The 22,835-nt window shown below is 46.1% G+C and overlaps 1 protein-coding gene across 2 annotated transcripts in view; it reads left to right on the top strand.

Moving 5' to 3' along the window:
* Nucleotides 1-21,711, top strand: part of ADGRE3 (adhesion G protein-coupled receptor E3) — a 44,106-nt gene extending 22,395 nt beyond the window's left edge. For both annotated transcript variants that reach the window (XM_043586840.1, XM_043586841.1), the window contains 11 exons: nt 1,062-1,245; nt 3,939-4,058; nt 9,894-10,078; nt 12,460-12,627; nt 13,660-13,857; nt 14,154-14,389; nt 14,682-14,748; nt 15,168-15,259; nt 16,104-16,272; nt 17,546-17,641; nt 21,354-21,711. In XM_043586840.1, the coding sequence (XP_043442775.1) occupies nt 1,062-1,245; nt 3,939-4,058; nt 9,894-10,078; nt 12,460-12,627; nt 13,660-13,857; nt 14,154-14,389; nt 14,682-14,748; nt 15,168-15,259; nt 16,104-16,272; nt 17,546-17,641; nt 21,354-21,380 (1,542 nt within the window). In that variant the 3' untranslated portion in view covers nt 21,381-21,711. The remainder of the gene's footprint in view (nt 1-1,061; nt 1,246-3,938; nt 4,059-9,893; nt 10,079-12,459; nt 12,628-13,659; nt 13,858-14,153; nt 14,390-14,681; nt 14,749-15,167; nt 15,260-16,103; nt 16,273-17,545; nt 17,642-21,353) is intronic.
* Nucleotides 21,712-22,835: the final 1,124 nt, after the last annotated feature.

Below are 22,835 nucleotides of genomic sequence, written 5' to 3'. Positions count from 1 at the left end.
GTTTTTTTTTTTTAATTTTTTTTTTTAACATTTTATTTATTTTTGAGACAGAGACAGAGCATGAACAGGGGAGGGTCAGAGAGAGGGAGACACGGAATCTGAAACAGGCCCCAGGCTCTGAGCTGTCAGCACAGAGCCCGACGCGGGGCTCGAACTCATGGACCGCGAGATCATGACCTGAGCCGGAGTCAGCCGCTTAACCGACTGAGCCACCCAGGCGTCCCTTGTTTGTTCGTTTTTGCACAAGGAAAGAAACTTCTAGAAGACATATTCCCATAGGGCTTTTTTTTTTTTTTACAGCTTATTTATTTATTTATTTTGAGAGGGTGGGGGGAAGGAGCCGAGAGAGAGAATCCCAAGCAGGCTCCTCACTGTCAGTGCAGAGCCTGATGGGGGGGCTTGAACCCACAAACCTTCAGATCACGACCTGAGCAGAAGTGGGAAGTTTAACCAACTGGGAACCCAGGTGCCCCTAGAACATCTTTTGAGCTATAACAACTTCACTTTTCCTCAGCTTTGGCACCACTGACATCTGGGCCTGAGTCATTCTTTACCACGGTGTGGGGGAGGGCTGTCCTGTGCCTTCTAGGGTGTTCAGCGGCTTCTCTGGCCCCCACCCACTGAGCATCCCTCGGTGGTGACAATCCAGAAGTCTCTAGACATCACCAAATGTCGCTGGGAGGCCAAAATCGCCCTACTGGAGCACCACTGTTTTATTCCTCGCAAGCTTACCACTCCCCTGATGGTAAAAGACGTTCATAATAACTATCCTCATCTGGGCACAGACGCTGTTCTTCGAAGGTGGCATCTCTTATTCATTTAATCTTCCCCAAAACTCTACGGTGTCCTTTTACTGTCCCCATCCTTATAGGAGGAGACCAAGGCACAGAGCAATCGAGTTATTTTTCCAAGTTCATGCAGCTGGTCAGTGGCAGGGACAGGATTCCAACCGAGTCCTCTGGCTCCAGAACCTGCTTTCTCGTGCTTTCTACTTTCCCTCAGGGTGTGGGATCTATCAGATTGGATTTTTTTTTTTTTTCTTATTCTTTGTGTCTCCAAAGCTGCAACGTGTTGTTGAGAAATTCGAGTCACTGCTCACTAATGACACTCCCTGGGCAATGGGAGAGAAGAGAGAAGTCGCATCTTGGGCCACAACTCTTCTCCAGACTGTAGAATCGAGCGTTCTAGAAACTGCCTTGAAATCCCCAGAGCAAAAAGTCCAGAAAATTCACAACAGTACTGTGGGTAAGAAGAGGAGCTGGCCTTATCCACACGGGGCCTATTACAAGCTGGAGTCTGGGTTGCACAGTTAGAAAAGTAAATAAACACGCTGCCTGAGTCCATTTATATAGAATTCTAGAAAGTACAATCTGATCTATAGTGGCAGGAGAAGGGGGAGAGAGGCGTAAAAGAGCATGAGGCAATTTAAGGAGACTGTTGGGAATGGGAGGCACGTTCAGTACCTTGATTGTGGTGTTAGTATCAGAGGTGTATACCATATACACACAGGTGTATACACACTCTATGAAACTCATCAAATTGTACACTGTTTTATATGCAGTTTGTTGCACATCAATCACACCTCCACAGAGCTGTTAGGAAAGGAAGGGAAAGGGAAGGGAAGGGAGGAAAGAAAAGAGAAAAGAGAGAAAAGAAAAGAAAGAAAAGAAAAGAAAGGGAAGGGAAGGAAGGGAAGGGAAGGGAAAAGAAAAAAGAAAAGATGGTCAATGGTTTCCAGTCCTGAGTCTAGGATTTTGGCTTAAAAGTAGTTTGGTTGTTGTTTTTTTAAGTGTGTTTCTTTATTTTGAGAGAGAGAACACGCACAGGCATGAGCAGGGGCAGGGCAGAGATAAAGGGGGAGAGAAAGGATCCCAAGCAGGCTCCCCGCTAACAGTGTGGAGCCCAACGGAAGCTCAAACTCGCAAACCTGTGAGATCACGACCTGAGCTGGAACCAAGTCAGACGCTTAACCTACTGAGCCACCCAGGCGCGCCTAATATTTTATTTTTAAGTATTCTCCATACCCAGTGTGGGACTCTGACTCACGACTCTGAGATCACGAGACACACGCTTCATCCACCAACGGAGCCAGCCAGGCACCCCAAAAAGTAGGGCTTTTTTGCCCAATAGCTACTGGCACATGTCACAGTGATAGTATGTAAAGCATCCCAGAAGGAACATCTCACTGCATATTTTTTTCAATAAAAACACTTTTATCACCCTTGTCATATATATGTATACTATAACCAGGTGAGGAGATGATATTGTTAAATAGCTTGACTTTAGCAATCATTTCACTATTTTATAAAATACCATAGCAAAACCCAGTATTAGATTTGTTAAAAAATAGAAAAAAAAACACACAAACAAACTAAATTTAGGCCAGCCAAATCTGCCCACAGCCATAGGTACACATCTGATGAAGAAACATATTTCCTGTGTGTGTGATTTTGTGCATGCAGTTTTCACTCATTACATCACTAACATATTTCCGTGTAAATGGTATACGTCATCATTACCCACATTATTATCTGCAACGGTTTATCAAATTGCACTGTATATAATTTATTTGTACTATATTTATTTCCCTATTCTGGGAATTGTGGGTTGTTGCCAAAGAACCCCGTGAAAAAGACCATTGAAAATTTATCTGTGTGCATTTATTTGATATTTTCTTGGGATAAATTCATAGATGAAGAATCATTAGGTCAAGGAGAAAAGAAACATTGTATAGACTTTGATGCATGTCACCACATTGGCCTCCAGAAATGCTGTTTGCTGTGTTTTTATTCAGCTCAGGGATATCAAAGGATTTGTGTATGCCTACCTAAACATTCTGTTTTACCAATTTGCATGATGAGATAGTTTATGCTCTATAAAAATAATAATAATGATTTTTAATAGAAAATAAAATCCAATGCCTCACCTTCTTGGGAAACTGGAATCAGGATTCATTTGTTAATTTGTTCATTCATTCATTCACTCACTCATTTCATTCAGAATTAAACCATTTTTCAGATTACAAGTAGCTCTCACCTTTCCTGACCTGGCCAGGTCCTAACTGATGGGAAACTGGTGCCCTGACCTCAATGGGTTTCATTCCCCTCATCTGTGAATGGGGATAATACCATGAATGGGGAGATACAGGAAGAACCCAGCTTTATCCAGCACCCAGCTTCAACAATTTCTAACCCACAGCCAGCCTTAACCATCTGCTAATGTTTAAGTTAAATATTTCCATGAGCTTTTTTCTTGATGGCAATTCTCCTGTGACCTCATATTCATCAGAAGCATGGTTCCCCATTATAGAGATAAGCCATCAATTATTGAATCAGTTCCTCTTTGTTGAACATTTAGATCACTTCCTGTTTTCCACGCTATCACCTATGCTGCTATGAACTTTCTCATAACTAAATCTTCCCTCCCGTCCATGTCGTTTTCTGAGAATAAAATTCCTAGGAACAGAATTGTTGCTTCAAAGATGATCGCTAGAGAACGTTAGTTACAGACTTGTATTTCAGGGGGTGCCTCGGTGGCTCAGTCAGTTAAGCGTCCGACTTCAGCTCAGGTCATGATCTCACAGTTTGTGAGTTCAAGCCCCCAGTCTCTGTGCTAGGAGCCTGCTTCGAATTCTGTATCTCCCTCTTTTTCTGCCCTGCCCCTTCCCCCACTCATGTTCTTTCTCTCTCTCTCTCTCTCTCTCTCTCTCTCAGAAATAAACATAAAAAAAAAAAAAAAGAACTTGTTTTTCAGGAGTTAAGGAGTTAACTTCTTAACTTCGGTTTCTTCATTCGGATAATGGTTCCTCATGGGGTTATATGACAATGTACAGTGCCTGGAATGTTCTAGACATTCAGTAAATGTGACCTGTTCATGTTGCTATTCACATTTTTAAAGCTTGTAATAATGATAAACTTGCCTGTTGTTTTTCTCACCAGCTATTGAAACTCTAGTTGTTACAGACAATTGCTCTGAAGAAGGAAAGGTCTTCAGCTTGAACACCTACATGAACTCAGTGGACATCCGTTGCAATGACATCGTGCAGGAAAACGTGAAAGGTACATGTAGTGGCTGCATTCAGAACCTCTAAGACACACAGATCAGCATCATTATGTGAGTCACTGGGAGAGTCGCCAATAAGGTCTTTCCTAATTGGTTTGTTACCCGAAGACTGTGTCATTTGAGTCTTTTCCTTAAAAAAAAAAAAAAAAAAACTCCCCAAAGTGGAGGCTTTCTATGCTTCAGTGTGGAAGACACTTCTTTGCAATTTGGAGGCTTTTCTGTCCAGGTCTCCGACGGGGTTCACCCAAATGCAGTCCCCGAGAGAAGCATAAGGAGTGTATTTGGGATGTGATTCCAGGAGGCATCGGTAGGCGGATTAGTCACCGTTATCCAGAGAAACAGAATCAATAGGATGTGCGTGTGGGCAGAAAGAGAAACAGAGATCCTAAGAAATTAGCTCATGTGATTATGGAAGGTAGCAAGTCTAAACTCTAGCCAGCAGGCCGGAGACCCAGGGAAGAGTTAATGTCGTAGCTGCAGACCAAAGACAGCCGAGAGACAGAATACCCTCTTGTTTGGGAGAAGTCAGTCTTTTTCTTAAGGCCTGCAACTGATTGGGTGATGGAGGGTAATCTACTTTACTCAAAGTCTCCTGATGGAAATGTTACCCTCATCTGAAAAATACCTTCACGGCAACACCCGGACTCACGTTTGACCGAACAGCTGGGTAGCATGGCCTAGCCACACTGACACAAAATTAACCATCCCAGTAGGGGAGAGAGGAAATGAGACAGAGAAGAGGGGACGGCCACTACAGGTGTCAGTATGTCAGTGAGCAGATTTGCTGCAGGTGGTAACTGTGACCCGCCCTACCGAGCTCTCCCATTCTGCCCTGTGTACAAATCAAACACACTCCCTACAGGGAATGCCCCCAGGCAGAGAGTTACAATTGTTCGCAATAGAATCTATCAGCAGATAAGAAACCCGGGGCGCCTGGGGGGCTCAGTCAGTTAAGCATCTGACTCTTGATTGGCTCAGGTCACGATCCCTGGGTCATGGGATCAAGCCCTGTATCAGGCCATCTGCTGAGTATGGAGCCTGATTGGGAATCTCTCCTTCCCTCTCTCTGCCCTCTCCCCTGCTCGTGTGCACTCGCTCTCTCTCTCTCTCTCTCTCAAACCCAAGAGGGCCCAGGGAATAGTCAAGGCACCTACAGCACCTGCTAATCCTGTGTACACAGGAATGGATTGTTAAACTATTAACTGTCCCAGTGTTGCCAGACTTTCTGGTGTTTCAAGAGAAACCAAAAATCAGGTTGGTTGCATGAATACCTTCAATTTTTTTTTAATGTTTATTTATTTTTGAGAGAGAGAGAGAGAGACAGCATGAGCAGGGGAGGGGCAGAAAGAGAGAGAGACCCAGAATCCGAAGCAGGCTCCGGGCTCTGAGCCGTCAGCACAGAACCCGACACAGGGCTCGAACTCACAAACCGCGAGATCGTGACCTGAGCCCAAGGGGGATGCTTAACCAACTGAGCCACCCAGGTGCCCCGAATACCTTCAGTTTTCTTTTTTTTTTTTTTTTAATTTTTTTTTTTCAACGTTTACTTATTTTTGAGACAGAGAGAGACAGAGCATGAACGGGGGAGGGGCAGAGAGAGAGGGAGACACAGAATCGGAAACAGGCTCCAGGCTCTGAGCCATCAGCCCAGAGCCTGACGCAGGGCTCGAACTCACGGACCGCGAGATCGTGACCTGGCTGAAGTCGGACGCCCAACCGACTGCGCCACCCAGGCGCCCCATACCTTCAGTTTTCAAATTTGGTCTTACGATAGCTGCCATGGCGTTATAACTGGTGTAACGTGATAAATGAGGTCTTAAAATCCCATCCTGTAAACGTGGGTACAGCTGGTCTGTAATGTCAGCAAAAGTCCCAAAGGAAAGACAACAAAACGTGGACAACTAACCACATGCTGAACTGAGGAAGTGAGGCAATTAGTTCCTATTACTTCCTCTCCTCCCCTAAAAAGATAAGCGTGTGAATCTGCCCCGTTGGAGAACGGGCCAGGCGGAGGATAGAAGCCAAACTCCAGCCACGTGATTCACACCGGCGTTGTCCCCAGGTTCTTCTGAAACTCACGATTTGTGGAGAGTGTGCACGACTTCCCAGTGCAAGCCAGACGAAAACACATCTGTGGTCCCGCTTGCTCTTTAATCGCATCCTGGGGTCGTGGGGGGTCAGGATTTCACATAGGAATTCAGAGACGACACAGCTCAGCCCACAACGGCTGCCTATGCTGAATTGTTTAAGTAAATTACAGGCATCGTAATGTGATTGCATGTGCCTCAAGGAGCCCCTGGCCTAGAGGTGCCCAGTACGGGACTCTTCACCCTCCCCCAGTGATGCCCCATAGTCTCATCTCTGGACATTTGCATTATCTGTTCCTCTGCCAGGAATGCCAACCACCACTCCACTGGGTGAACTGTTACTCTTCAACACAGCCTAGCCCTCACCTCCTCCATGAGGCCTCCCAGGACTGCGCACTTCCATCACGGCACCAAAATCTGACCCTCCCTCCTCTACGTTCCCCCAGCATCTCGAACCTACCCCATCCTGGCATCTAACGTGTTGTGCTGTGTCTTGATTGACACGTCTTTGTCTCCCCCACTGTGCTGGAATCCCCATAAGGACCAAAATCATGAATGATTTCTTTCTATAGTCACCACGAGGGGCACATCACCTGGAGGACAGGGACAAATGTTCGCTGAATTAAATCCACATTTAGGGCGATGCCTCAACATTCCCAATGAGAGAAAAGAACCCATTGACAGCTCAGAAAGGGACACTTCTCTGTCCCTCAGGCTGTGTCTATTCTTTGTCATGGCAGCCATCCTGTGTCCAGTAGGGATGTTGAGCAGCAGCCTCTCCCCCACCTTGATTCACTAGACGTCAGTAGCCGTCACCCAGTGCGACAACCAAAGATGCCTCCAGACATTGCCCAATGTCCCAAGAGGGGACAGAATTGCCACTCCCCCCCACCCGCCCCCGCCAACTGAGAAATGCTCATCTAGAGCAACCTTATAAATGACCTTCAAAGAGCAACAACTTTAAGATCGAAGGGAGGTGTTACCAACTCGCCCCGAAGACACCCACCAGAGGTGAGCCGGGACTGTCCCAGGTAATTCGAGACAGACAGTCACATGACACCAGCTCCCCTGTAAAACATCTCAGAGAACAAACCCAGGCCACAGAGGCTGACCTTGGAAAAGTACAGCCACCCTTCTCTTTTCTGCTCGCGATTTTGCTTGTAACCAGAATACCTCTGCTCAAAACGAAGCCGTTTCCAAGCCTAAGAGCAGGTGGACAGATCACCTGCCCGTCTTTTCCGTCCACCTACTGCTGTTTCACTCTGACAAATGGAAAACTGTCATGAACTCAGAGAAACAGAAATGAATCGCTTCTGTTCCCTCAGGCAAGACCAGAGAAGCCTCAGTAGAGAAGCATGTGAAGAATTTATTCGAACAGGAATTTATTTTACTGCAGAGCTAGTAAGGGACTTTTATCCAGAAACCTGTTAACCTGTTTCCGGTCCCTACAATCCTCACTCATCCACATAGATGGCCTCTGCGACGTGGACTTCTCTGCAGCTACAAAGAAAAAGAAAACTTATGGACATGGGAATATGGTCATAGCATCCCGTAACTCTGTATAACCCATACTATAGCCCGTAATCCATTATATTCAGGCTAACTACAAATGCATTTGTTTTCTCCTTTTATATAAACAAGAGAAACTTATTTTCTCACAGTTCTGGAGGCTACAAGTCTGAGATCAAGGCGCAGGCAGGGTGGGTTTCTTCTGAGGCCTCTCTCCTTGGCAGATGGCCACCTTCTCTGTCTTCACACGGTCTTTTCCCTGTGAGTGCACGTCTCCGGTCTCTCTTTGCGTGTCCAGAGTTCTTCTTCTTTACTCTTCAATGTGGCTCAGCTCTCACCCCCTCCGTGATGCCTCCCAGGATTGCCTATTTCCATCACGGCACCAAAGTCAGGTCCTCCCTCCTCTGGCCCCATCTTTATAAAGGCCCTGTCTTCAAACAGTCACATTCTGAAGGACTTGAACTTAATGAATTTGGGGGGTAGGGGGGACACAATTTGGCCCATCCTATTGATATATGCCATATACATGTCCTTCCACTGTATAATAGTTATAAATACATGATATAAATATATCATGTGCATTTTGATTTTTAGCCTATTAAAGTATATTAAATTATGGCATTCTTTTGCTTAACATCCTTTAGTGCCTTTCCACTAGCTTAAAATAAAAGATATATTTTTTTTCTTTTAAAGAGAGAGAGAGGTGGGGGGTAAGGGCAGAGATAGACAGAATCCCAAGCAGGCTCCACACTGCCAGTGCAGAGCCCCACACAGGGCTCAAACCCATGAACCCTGAGATCATGACCTGAGCTGAAATCAAGAGTCAGCCACTTTTTTCTCCACCCAGCCGCCCCAACCACTGTCTTAAAATAAAAGCAAAAGCCCTCCTCAAGGCTTATAAGGCCCTGCAGGATCTGCCCCCATCACCCCTGCCCTCACCCCTCCCCCACACACACTCTCCACCCTACACACCCCTCTTCAGCCACACTGACCTCCTCCCTGTTCCCTGAACCAGCTGGGCACGTTCTCTTCTGTCGATGCCCACATGGCCCTCCCTGCCGTCACTCTGCTGTCTGAAAACTGTCTGAAATAGCATCCGCCAAATCTGCCTGTCCCCTCACCTCACTTAATTTTCCCCGTAGGATCGATCATCCTGTGACATAGGCTTTTATTGGTTTGTTTATGTTTGTTTGCTTCTCTCCTGAACCAGAAAGTAAGATCTCTAAGAAGTGGTTTATCCTGTCCCCCACTGTATCTCCAGAATAGTGTCTGGAACATAGTAGGCATTCCATCAAAGAAAACTGAATATGTGAATAGATAGAGGTATGGGTATATTATGATCTCTTTCTTTTTCAATATTTATTTATTTTTGAGAGAGAGACAAAGACAGAGACAAGCAGGGGAGGAGCAGAGAGAGAGGGAGACACAGAATCCGAAGCAGGCTCCAGGCTCTGAGCTGTCCGCACAGAGCCCGACGCGGGGCTCGAACTCACGGACTGCGAGATCATGACCTGAGCCGAAGTCGGACACTCAACCGACTGAGCCTCCCAGGCTCCCCATATTATGATTTCTATATACACTATTTCTAGATCTGGTTTACGTATATAATATACGGAAGGAGATGATTACATTCATACATACAAAGAGATAGACATACATGTAACCCAACTATTAACGGATTTCCTTAAGTCCAGTCTCAACATTATTCTTCATCCAAAAGGAATGCAAAGCAAATGCTCCAAGTCTTGAAAAATAAGCCAGTCTTTCTGGAAGTCTCCAGGAGGCAGCAGAGGAAGTGGAAGAAGACCTACCCAACTTGCTGAGTTTCCTCCTCTTCGAGGCTGACCCACCTCTCTCCTCTCCTCCTCCCTCAAAATCCCATCAGCCTCTTCTTGGCCCTCCCCCCAACCTTGATATCATTTTCTCCTAAGGCCAGCAGTGTCCTCTCTTAACACAAATCAGCTTAACCTCTCTCGGTCCATCCAGTTCTTCCCCCAAGTTTTCCCCTATTCAGTCCAGAAAAAGGGTTCAGGGCCAAACACACGAAGTCTGTGTCAGAGGTGGAAAAGGGAGAGACAGTGAGAATCTCTGTTGCACTTGCGCTCAGGTATGTGACTATGCGTGCACACGTATACCTGTGTATATGCACACGTGCGTGTGTGTGCGCGTGCATCATCGGTGTGGGGAAGGAACGGTGGCATTTTTTTTCAGACTCTCATTTCTCCGATTCCTCAGGTCCCACCGCAATTGCCTTTATTTCATACTCTTCTCTTGGAAACATCATAAACGCAACGTTCTTTGAAGAGGCAAATGACAAAGACCGAGTTTACCTGAACTCTCAGGTAGTGAGTGTCGCTATTGGACCCGAAAGGAATACATCTCTCCCCAAGTCTGTGATTCTGAGTTTTCAGCACGTGAAGGTGGGTCAGAGCTGCTCTTTGAGCGTGCTTAGGGGGTCTTGGAGGTGGACCAAACAATGTGCACTCCCTCCCCGGTCTGGGCTTCTGGACTGTGCCGTCGAATACCCTAGCCAGGAGCCTCGTGAAACGTGGTGGGTCTGAATTGAGATTCAGAAGATGTAGTATTTCTGGATTTAGACTCAGTATTTCCAGAGTTTGAACCCGTCCTAAGAAAACCACCATGCAAAGCAGCTCATTAATAATTTTTCGGGGGCTGCTGGCTGGCCCAGTCAGTGTAGCCTACGCCTCTTGATCTCAGGGTTGTGGGTCTGAACCCCACGTTCAGGGTAGAGATTACTTTTTTTTTTTTACATTTATTTATTTTTGAGAGACAGAGCGAGAGTGGAGGAGGGGCAGAGAGAGAAGGAGACACAGAATCCGAAACAGGCTCCAGGCTCTGAGCAAGCGTTCAGCACAGAGCCCGATGCAGGGCTCGAACCCACGGACAGTGAGATCATGACCTGAGCCGAAGTCAGACACTTAACCGGCTGAGCCACCCAGGCACCCCTACTTTTTTTTTAATCTGAAAAAATAATAATAATAATTTGGGGGCACCTGGGTGGCTCGGTTGGTTAAGCACAGGACTTGGAATTTTATTTTATTTTATTTTTGAATTTACATGCAAGTTAGCACAGAGTGCTGTAATGATTTTAGTAGATTCTAGTGATTCACCCCCCATGTATAACACCCAGTGCTCATCCCAACAAGTGTCTTCCCTAATGCCCCTTACCCATTTAGCCCACCCCCCACCCACAACCCCTCCAGCCACCCTCAGTTGATTCTTTGTATTTAAGAGTCTCTTATGGGGTACCTGGTGGCACAGTCAGTTAAGCGTCCGACCTCGGCTCAAGTCGTGATCTCACAGTTCGTGAGTTCGAGCCCCGCATCAGGCTCTGTGCTGACAGCTCAGAGCCTGGAGCCTGTTTCAAATTCTGTGTCTCCCTCTTTCTCTCTTCTCCCCCGCTCATATTCTGTCTCTCTCTTCTCAAAAATAAATAAATGTAAAAAAAAAAAAAAGTTGCTAAGACAGTAGATTTTAAGTCCTCACCACAAAATAAAAATTACAACTACATGAGGTGATGGATGTTAATTAACTTTGTTGTGCGGCGTATGCATAGATCAAATAATTATGTTGAATACCTTACACTTATGTAATTTATATGTCAATTATATCTCAAGAAAGCTGGCAAAGATATATAAACTTATTTTTTAATTTTAAAGAAAATAAGAATTGAGGGGGAGAAAGTGGGGACATGTCGGTTTCGCCTACCCGAGGCCTAAAATCTAAGTGTGGAATTTTTGATATATGGCATCTAGAGATGGTCTAGCGAATTATCAAAGGAGATACAGCCTCCCAACAGGAGAGCATTTGCCTCGTCTCCTTGGCCCCATGAAGTGATGCTCTGGAAACCCTTGGGAGAAAAAGAAGAGGTGGAAGGCTGATTCTGTTCTCTCTCTCCTGGCGACATTTCTTTCCTAAACTTCCCCGTCTCATTGCATGAGCAGTTGTTGTTTTATGAGGGGTCAGGGACAGAACTGGTATGAAGGCATCATGGAAATTTGCCTTCGGGAGTGTTTAGGAGAAAACTCTATGAGCCATAGATACTTGATTTTATTTTATTTTATTTTATTTTATTTTAGGGGCGCCTGGGTGGCGCGGTCAGTTAAGCGTCCGACTTCAGCCAGGTCACGATCTCGCGGTCTGTGAGTTCGAGCCCCATGTCGGGCTCTGTGCCGACAGCTCGGAGCCTGGAACCTGCTTCCGATTCTGTGTCTCCCTCTCTCTCTGCCCCTCCCCCGTTCATGCTCTGTCTCTCTCTGTCCCAAAAATAAATTAAAAAACGTTGAAAAAAAATTATTTTATTTTAAAGTTTATGTATTTATTTTGAGAGAGAGAGGGACAGAGAGAATCCCAAGCCGGCTCTAATGTTAACACAGAGCCCGACGTGGGCTCAAACTCACCAACCGTGAGATCAAGACCTGAGCCGGGATCAAGAGTCAAACGCTTAACCAACGGAGCCCTCCGGGCGCCCCTCTTTAATTTACTTTTGTTTGTTTGTTTGACTTCCTGGTGGCAGATAAAGTCCTGAAACCAATGACGTCCTGTAAAATTCTGGCCCCCCCCAGAGAGCCTTGATTTTGTTTCGTGTCACATGGAACCCCAACAGCGCTGCGACTATGGGAACAGGCGTCCTGGCAGGCGTCCTCTTCAGTTAGAATAAAAATTGCCTGAGTCACTTCTAAGCGGCCACGTGTCTGTTCACTTGCCACCCCAGTGTAGACCCACACGCTGAGAGTTGTCCGTCCCAAGGAAGAACGTGACGAGCCTCTTCTACTTTCAGATGAAGCCCAGCAGTGAAAAGGCCATCTGCGTCTACTGGAAAAGCACGAACGAGGGCGGCCAGTGGTCCAGCGACGGCTGTTTCCTGATACAAGCGAACAAAAGTCACACCATATGCAACTCCACTCACCTGTCCAGTTTTGCTGTCCTCGTGGCCCTAACCCACCAGGTACAACGTGTACATTTAATTCCTCCAGCCAGCCCTGTGTCAGCCCCTCTGGGGGGATGATAAATACTCTTTAAAAAAATGGGAGGGGTGCCTGGGTGGCTCAGTCGGTTTGATTTCTGCTCAGGTCATGATCTCAGGGTCATGAGATCGAGTCCCACATCGCACTCCCCACCGGAAAGGCAGCCTACTTAGGATCCTCTCTCTCCCTCTCCCTGTGTCCCTTCCCTTCCCTCTAAAAGAGAGAGGCGGGGAGAGGGAGGGGGAGAGAGAAAGTTACCAACATGGACAACTGGGACTCAATCCCATTGGGTACTCCTGGGAGATATCCTAGAACATGCATTTCAGAGCCTTCCCACATAAAGGTGAGGGAGCTGGGATATTTATCCACCAATGCCATAACTTGTATTGTTTGAGGGCAGCTTCTAGGGGTATTAACGTCCTGGTACTTGTGACCCCTCTGGCATGTCCAGGCATGCTCCTGTGGCAGGAGAAATAGTCTCGGGCAGGGTCACTGGATTTCCCAGAAAACGGCCAAAGGGCAGGTAGCAGAGAGCGTGAGGGGCCTCTGCGACACAGGGCTTCCTTTATCTCTTGAGTGCAAGACTTAGCCTAGCACATTCTTTCATTTCCACGTGAATCTGCTGTACAACATAGAGCCTATGGTTAACACAGTATCGTGCACTTAAAAACTTGTCAAGAGCGTCGATCTCGTGTTGTTTCTTACCCCAGAAAGAAAAAAGCAAGGGGGACACAGGATCGTGGAGGTGATGGATAGTTTATTACCTTGACTGTGGTGATGGCATCACAGCTCTGTGCCTATGCCCAAACTCATCAAAATGTGTGCATTCAACATGTGCAATATTTTGTATGTTACGTATACCTCAGTAAAGCCGGGAAGAAGACGACTTAGTCTGACAGACGCATCTTAAACTCTTATCAACTGGCTTCATGCCTATGTTTGGGATGCCGCATTCCAAAGGGGGAAAATTAACCCTGGAGACTGACTGTGATGTCCTCCTCGGTGGGTCCCAGGAGGAGGATCCCGTGCTGGTTGTCATCACCTACGTGGGGCTGGGTCTCTCTCTGCTGTGCCTCCTCCTGGCAGCCCTCACCTTCCTCCTGTGCAAAGCCATCCAGAACACCAGCACCTCGCTCCACCTGCAGCTCTCGATCTGCCTCTTCCTGGCCCACCTGCTCTTCCTCACGGCCATCGACCAGACCAAGATCAAGGTACTGACACTGTCCCAGAGGACCCCCTGCCCTGAGCCACGGGATGCTCAGTTCGTGGAGCCCTGCTGCACTGATACCTTAACACAATATCATTGGGCGACAGGGAGGCTGGAGGGGTAAATAGCCTATTTCACGTTGACTGATGAAGCAGAAGACAATCCTCTCTCAACAACTCGACCCTATATATATATATATATATATGTATGAGTTCTCCCCGCTGGCAAGGTATGGGAGGGGTCCTGGGGCCACCCTCCTCCCTGACAGTCCCTCCTGGTGACTCCTTCCTCCTCCCCCAGCTGCTGTGCGCCATCATCGCGGGGACCTTACACTATCTCTACCTGGCCTCCTTCACCTGGATGCTGTTGGACGGTCTACACCTCTTCCTCACGGCACGCAACCTGACGGTGGTCAACTACTCCAGTGTGAGCAGGCTCATGAAGTGGCTCATGTTCCCTGTGGGCTATGGAGTCCCAGCTCTAATCGTGGCCATTTCTGCTGCATCCAGACCTTCCCTTTATGGAACACCCACCAGGTAAATGCAAATTCCCACTGCCCCTATCTTCTCCAGCACAACTGTGGCCATCATAGAACCAATAGCGATTTAATTTCCCCCGAACATGATAGGCAGAGGAAAGGTCAGTGCCCACTCCGAAGACATCTCTCTGATGGAATATTGTGTTCATTAAACTGTTTTTAAGCCCTTAAGATTTAATTATTTTAAATGTTCATTATGAAGTATTTAATCATTATATATTATACATTCTAGTGATTCTTTATCCACAAAGGCCAATGTTCTCTTGACTCACTTCTCATCTCTCTCTTAGATGCTGGCTCCACACAGACAAAGGATTTGTATGGACCTTCCTGGGCCCCGTCTGCACCATCTTCTCCGTGAGTAACACATGACATCAGAGCATCCTGCCTGCCAAAGTGACGGTCATTCAAAGACCAGGTGTACCAGGAGGGTTACAGGCAGTGGGAGCAATCATTCCAGTTGGCCCAGGACTGATGAGAGACCCCCCACCCCCCGCCCAGGATGCAGGAATTTCCATTGTGACAACAGGACTAACATGTTTCCTGAGACCTGGGACTTTCAGTGTTAAAATTTGGAGTTTCCATGTGAACTGCATCAAAGTACTCGCCAGAGTTACAGGACAAACACATGCCTGAGTTACAGGGTGGTTGGTCTAGTCTTCTAGGACTTCTACAAAATGCAAAAGCTTCTTACCTGCCGGGTTAGGGGTTGGATGAGCTAGGAGGATGCTTACCAGATGTGGAGTGAATTTAATACGCCTGTGGGCTTTCTGCAGATTAATCTGGCCTTCTTTCTGATGACCTTCTGGATTGTGAAAAACAAGCTCTCCTCCCTCAACAGAGATGTGTCCACCCTCCAGAACACCAGGTGAGGATGAGTCAGAGGAATATCCCCCATCCAGACCATTATCCTCAGAGCTCCAAGGATCTGATGTCCAGAGAGAATGGACTTTGCCCTGATACACAGGGATTGCTTCCATGCCTTACATAGTAGGTCCTGAGAACATTTCTATCCTTACAACACACTCAAAACATCACATAACAGTTCCCAGAACCCAGCGCACCCTTTCATGGTCATGCCTTCATGCGTTTTAGGCCCCCTGCCTTCCCCTTCTCTTGCCCCACGTGAACACGGGTTCATCAACCACATGTCACATCATCTAGGAGTTTGGGGATGACCTTTCCTTTCCTCAACTTTGCACAGAATCAGTGGCCTCTATTCTGGGCAAAGCACATTCTGGGTCAGGTCATTGAGAAGGTGGGGACAGGAGCAGCCCTGGATGGGATCTGGGCAGAAGTACCTCATTTTGCAAATGTTATAAGTGATCATTTGTTTTTGTCTTGCCACCAGACTCTAAGGGCTGTGGAAACAGAAGTCTTGTCTTGGTTGTTCTGAATGCCCAAGCCCCAGCCTAGGGCCAGGGGCGCAGAATGTTCTCGACAATGTCAGCTGAGCAAAATTAGGGGTCTTCCTGAAACATCGTGACCTTTTTGAAACTCACATTCTGGAGTGTCACTACCATCCCTAGTCCTAGTCAAACTGTCATCCCTGACCCAAACACCTTTTCTTTTTATGGAATCATTGACGATAAAGATCCAAGTTGATCGCTACTCAGTAGGAAGCATCTGTGGAGTGGACTTGAAAACAGGTGGGGTGAGGAGAGGGCTGTTGCTCCCAGTGCATCACGAGCCTCCTCTCTCCTCCTACCCAGGATGCTGACATTCAAAGCGACGGCTCAGCTCCTCATCCTAGGCTGCACGTGGTGTCTGGGTGTCCTGCAGGTGGGGCCAGCTGCCCGCATCATGGCTTACCTCTTCACCATCATCAACAGCCTGCAGGGAGCGTTCATCTTCCTGGTGTACTGCCTCCTCAGCCAGCAGGTAAACACCAACCCCTTTTTTTATTGTCATAAAGTTAGGACATAGTGTAATGAACCCTTGAATCGTTTCAATCTATGTTCTCTGAATTTTCATATAAGCTGTGAGCCATGTGTAAACACTATGTTCTCTCTACTTCAAGATATTCTTGATTATAAGATACATGAATTTATTAACAGCTTTCAGAAAGTAAATAGTTGCTACATCAAGGAAATATGTTTTTCTTCAGTTTTCCCATTTGTAATAGTCAGCTATTGCTGTGTAACAAACGACCTCAAAAATCTCCGGAGCCGAAACACAAACGTTTGCTTTTCTCATTCTCAAGTCTGATTGAGGTTCAGCCGATCTTATCTGGGCTCAGCTTGGCTTGGTTCTAGAATGTAGATTATGTTCAGGTCTTCTCCTTGAGACTCCTCCTGAGGCTTAGCGGAGAGCGAGAAGCTCCCTAGGATCTGTTCTTCTGATGACAATGGCAAAATCACAAGAAGACAAGTCCTGTTGGACAGGGGCCATTTCAAGCCTTGTGGTCCTGCTTGAATCACGTCCACTGATATTGCCTTGGCCAAAGAAAGTCATATGTCCAAGCCCAAAGTCAAGGGAGAAGAACCCTCTAGCCACCAGGAGGCTAAGACAGGGTGTAATACTGTGACAGAGGAGTGAATAATTGAAATCTCTAATGCAATCCGCCACACCACTTAAACACATGAATTCTTAATCACATTTCCATGTGATGGGATATTTTCCATACTAATACGTTTTAATAGTTCTATGACGGCATTAAATAATAAGTTAATCTTTCCAACATGTTATTATGAACATTTTCAAACACACAAAAAGGTTAAAACAATTATGCAATGGACACATATATACCAATAACTTCAATTATCTTTGTGCTATATTTGTTTTGCCACATTGTCTGTCCACATATCCATTCTTTTACCCATTCTCCACCACTAAGTCCCTGGTAACCCCTATTCTACTTTGTGGCTCAATTACTTAGACTATTATAAGGATTTCAGGTATGTGGAACCAGACGATATTTGTCCTTTGTTCCAGGCTTATTTCACTGAGCGTAATGCCTTCAAGGTCCATCCACGTGGCAGCCTGTATCAGAATACCATTCCTTTTTAAGGCTCAATGAATAATATTTCATTGTCCACATATGCCACGTGTTGTTGAAGTTTTTTAAAACTTGTTCTATTCCTGACTCACTGGTTTCTCTCTTCACCCACCAATGTTAACAGAAACCATTCCAGTCCTGTCTTTGATATTCCAGGTCCGAAAATGGTTCAGAGAGATCATGAAATCTAAACCTGAGTCTGAGACTTACACACTTTCCACCAGGTTTGGCGCAAACTCAAGACCCAGTGAGGTAAGAGGACTTGTGATTTATTCTAATGTTTCCTCCCTTGACACCCAAAGCCCCCTCTCCGCATCTTAGTATGAGGTCCCTTCCCTGGAGGATATGATGGAGAGCTCTTTTCCTGATGACCTGGTTTGCATTTCTCATTCTTACCGTGTCATTCCTCAGTTGACCCTTCCCTGATTACTGACAGTGCTTAAGCTGGCTTGTGTATATATTCTCATCATACAAACGAGTAAGGGTCAAACGTGTCACCAGCATAACTACCATCTAACGTAGAATCCTTGGCGGGGAGGCTTAGAATCACAGACATAGAGCATTGGTCATCATCTGAATACCGCTATCCCTTGGAGAGGTGGACGTAAGCCCAGTGGTGTTGGCAGAAAGGGCTCCAGGAGAGGCACCTCACCCCAGCTGCTCTACATAATTATAGGAGAGGAGCATATGGAATAATGGGACCTTCCAGGGAGAGGAAATGGTCTTGTTAGAAAGAGGACCTCCATGGAACTTGATAGCTGGTATTCAACTGTTCCTCCATTGACTTAACTCAGACTCGATGCACCAAGGAATGAGTTTCCAGCACTACCTTAGACCTCTCTGTAGCTGTCCCTTATTTGCCTTTTTGGAGAAATGAGAGAACATACTTCTCCAAGAAGGCATGCCCCTAGATAGGCAAGAAGGGCTCGAAAACTCGTAATCCAAAAAATTTTTCCCAGTCTCATTTGTATGCTCCCATACACCCACCACATCTGCTAGCCAAGGAGCCTTCGAATGTGTTGTTTTTAAAATAAACAGAATTGAGACACATAGTTTTCCACATTCTTTGAGCTAATATGTGATATTCTCAGCACTGGAAATATTGAATCACTAAAGAAGCATCTATCCCTAACTGGAGGCGAATTCATTCAAAATCTCTCCAAAAGGTCTAAAAGGAAAACAAGACCAAAAAAAAAAAAAAAAAATCTTAGGGCAAGTCAAGTGATCAGAAAACAAAACAAAACTGTGAGTATCAGATTTAAATCATTTCCAAAGAGAATAAAATTATAAAAGGGACTGACTGCTGGCTGTGACCATTAAAAGACTTCCTTGATAATCCAGAATGATTTCAAAGCTTCCAGCATTCCAGTAACTGGTTTCCTACATAAATAAGGAATTTTTTTTTATTATTGTTCTGTAACATTGTGGAAATTGAGTAAGATGAGTGTATCTTTGAAAGGGGAATATATATAAGGGAATATATATATATATATATAGGAATATATATATAGGGGAATATATATATAGGAATATATATATAGGGGAATATATATATATATAGGAATATATATATAGGGGAATATATATATATATATAGGAATATATATATAGGGGAATATATATATATATATTAGCTCCCTGTAGGAAATACATTCACTTTAATTAAAAGAATCTGTGAAGCTTTTACTTTTCTAGGCACAGAGTATGATTAAAAATCTAAGAAAAAAAAAATCCAGGGCGCCTGAGTGGCTCAGTCAGTTGAGTGTCTGACTCTTGATTTCGACTCTGGTCATGATCCCTGGGTTGTGGGTTTGAGCCCTGTGCTAAGTGTGGAGCCTGCTTAAGGTTCTCTCTCTCTCTTTCTCTCTCTCTCTCTCTCTCTCTCCCCCTTTCCCCTGCTCATGCACTCTCTCTATAACAAATTTTTTTTTAAATCCTTTCTCTTTCTCCATGGACAAATTTGCCCTTGGGTTAAATTCCTAGCTGTGCTCTCTAGAAACTTGCTAACGTTGGAAGGTCAGTTCTGCAACCAGGCAATATTGTTTGTGGAAAAAGTCATGTCTGACTAGACAGAGAGTTCTGTGAATGAACCGTAAATAACAGGAGGGAAATGGTAGCTTTGGACTTCCTGCATACAATGACTCATATAACGAGGCCAGGAACCCCTGTCCTCACTGGCTGCTACAGGAGGTATCGCTTTTCTTGTGCAGCTTTTAAACCAGGCTGTAACTTGTAGGTGGTAAACGTGATATTTGTTGAGTTCTGCAACGTGTCAAGGTGCTGCAGTGGGCAAGAGACATACAAAAGGAACAAGACGTCGGGCGCCTGGGTGGTCAGTCGGTTGAGTGTCCGACTTCAGCTCAGGTCAAAGCATCTGACTCTTGGTTTCAGCTCAGGTCGTGATCCCAGATTCGTGAGATCGAGCCCCCTATTGGGCTCTGTGCTGACAGGGCAGAGCCTGCTTGAGATTCTCTGTCTCTCTCTGTCTCTCTCTCTCTCTCTCAGCCTCTCCCCCCTGTCAACATAAGTAAATAAACATTTTTTTAAAACTAAAAAAAAAAAAAAGAATTCTTCATTTGGGATTTTTTAATTCTCCCACTTCTTAAAAATTTTTTTAATGTTTGTTTATTTTTGAGAGAAAGAGAGAGAGAGAGCATAAGCAGGAGAGGGGCAGAGAGAGAGGGAGACACAGAATCCGAAGCAGGCTCCGGGCTTTGAGCTGCTAGCACAGAGCCCGACACAGGGCTCGAACTCACAGACTGCGAGATCATGACCTGAGCCGAAGTCAGATGCTCAACCGACTGAGCCACCCAGGCGCCCCAAGAAGTCCTCCCATTTAAGCTGAAGAAGGCCACACCTGTCCTAAGATTCCAAAATGCTAGGCGATCATGTCATTCTTTCCTGCTGGATGGAGCTCTTATCGCCAAGGACTTGCTAACAGGCTCTGAAAAAGCCACAATAACCCAGTTTTTGACCAGTTTGATCCAGTTCAGACACCAGGCTAACCATCCAGATGACCTCAATATCATTTCCATCCAACTGTGATTTTTAAAAAAAAGCACACGTAGGGGCGTCTGGGTGGCTCAGTTCGTTGGGCATCCAACTTCAACTCAGGTCGTGATCTCACAGTTTGTGGGTTCGAGCCCCCCGTCGGGCTCTGTGCTGACAGCCCAGAGCCTGGAGCCTGCTTCCGATTCTGTGTCTCCCTCTCTCTCTGTACTTCCCTGCTCATGCTCTGTCTCTCTCAAAAATGAATTAAATGTTAAAAGAATTTAAAAACACACACACACCTACCGGCACCATGACAGATCCAACTGTGTCCACGTGGGGGAAGAAAAGAGGTGGCACATTGATTCCTAGAAGCCCCCTCCCCCTTGCCTGAAAAACCCCCACGTCAGCTTTGCTTATCAGCCCCTTAATTAGCCTAACCCCATAAAACCCTGACCATGAGACCTAACCAGGGAGAAGGTGCCTTTAGAACATGAGCTCCCTGGGGTGCCTGGGTGGCTCAGTCAGTTGAGCGCCCGAATCTTGGTTTCGGCTCAGGTCATGACGTCATGGGATTGAGCCCCATTTCAGGCTCTGTCCTGAGCGTGGAGTCTGCTTGAGGTTCCCCCTCCCACCTCTCTCTCTCTCTCTGCCTCTCCCCCCAAAAAAATTTTTAAAAAAAAGATTAATTTTAAAAATAAATTTTTAAAAAAGAACACAAGCTCCCCGTCTCTGTTCTCTGGCCATTGAATAAATTGCCAGCTTACCATCAAATACTGTTTTGGTGTTTGGCCATTCGACAAATGGTATATTGAGAAGGCGAGGGACCTACCACTTAAGTAACACTGCCTTTAACCCACTTCTGCACTTTCTTTCTGTTTTATTGGTGGGGGTGGGGGTGGGGGTGATGGTTGCTTTGTTCTGTTTCATCCTTACGTCTACCTTTAATCTAAACGTCTTTTGCTTGTTGGGGGAGGGGGGGGTGTTTTCCCAGAGCAACTGAAGAGAAAATATTCGAACTAGAACATTCGACCCCACATGGAAAGTCACAGCCACGGATTTGGTTGGCATCGTGAAGAACAGAGCTGGAGACCAGGGGGACCATTACTTTGACCTCCTTGGAGAGGAAATGTTCAGCCTTTACTTCCTGAAGTGTTTGTTCTGCATAACGGGCCCCCAGTAAATGGGTGTTGCATTGGGTTTCTCTTCGCTGTCATGGGCTCAGCCAGTGCTTGTCGCTGGGGACCCCAATCATGACCATTGCAAATAGTCCTTGGACATTTTGTAAACAAGGAAGGCCCCTTTAAAGGCCTTTCCTCAAATTCTTACACGCATTCGTCCTAACCTTGCTCTTGAAACTCATCCAGTCCTTCAGACCCTCAGCTTCTCCCAAACTGTCAGCTGTACCTCCTTTCTTATCCAGGCTAAAGCTCATGGTCAACCATGTCGAAAGATCTTCTCCCCTAATCGTGACACCTTGCTCCCTCATTCTGATTCCATTCTGATTCCTGGGAACACCTTGATCCAGGACCAGTCCAACAACGGCAGTCACTACAGATTGCTAACTCAGCAGCCGTCACCATATCATATGCTCCTTATCAACACAACCTTGGTAATTTGCAGGTGTGGGACAGCAGTGTGCCTGGACGCAGGGGGCCAGCTGAGACTGGTCCGAGCCCAGTTATTCTCAACCAGAGGTGATTCCCCACCCCCATAGGACAGTTGACAAAGTCTCGAGGCCATTTTTTGTTGTCATGACTGGGGAAAGGCACGGGAATGCTACTGGCATGTATGTGGTGAAGGGCAGGGACGCTGCTAAACGTCCCATAACGAACAAGACAGCCCCCACATCCACACAACCAAGGATTATCCAATCCCTAAATGTCAGTAGCGCTGAGGTCAAGAAACCCCAGCCTAAACTAGCCGTAGCGATTGTGTTCCCATCTGCTAGAGACTGGTTTCGGATGGGTGCATCTGGACCAGTTCTGGGCAATGAGATATAAGAAACACCTACTGGAAAATACTTCTTCTTGATAGAAACAAAGACAGATTCAAGGGCAGCCTTCCCATGACATCCTGGTTTGGGCTGCTACACGACCCTATTGCTAAGCCACTTTGGGTCGGGTAATGTTATTTGGAGTCCAAAGCATCCTTCCTTGTGAACAAACCACTTCTCCATCAGGGCAGTGAGATCCCAGAATCACTCGGTTTGGAGTCATTACAAATACGTGCTTTCTGATATACACCAGACTCTCCATGCTACCCGGAATTTGTTCTTCCTGTCCGTAGTCAGCTTCCCCCCAAGAAAAGCTGTAGCTTTTCACTTCCTTCCTCTGCCCCATCACCTTTCCCCTTACATGAGGCAGGAGACCTTGTCGACTCCTTCAGAGATAACAAACACCAGCTGACAGAAACTACCCCAACTTCCTGACGTCCTTCACAAATACATCCACATCCA

The sequence above is a fragment of the Prionailurus bengalensis genome, chromosome A2, assembly GCF_016509475.1.
Source record: "Prionailurus bengalensis isolate Pbe53 chromosome A2, Fcat_Pben_1.1_paternal_pri, whole genome shotgun sequence".
Classification (NCBI taxonomy): domain Eukaryota; kingdom Metazoa; phylum Chordata; class Mammalia; order Carnivora; family Felidae; genus Prionailurus; species Prionailurus bengalensis.
Note: the sequence above shows the minus strand (reverse complement) of the source record. Positions and strands in the feature narration are given on the sequence as shown.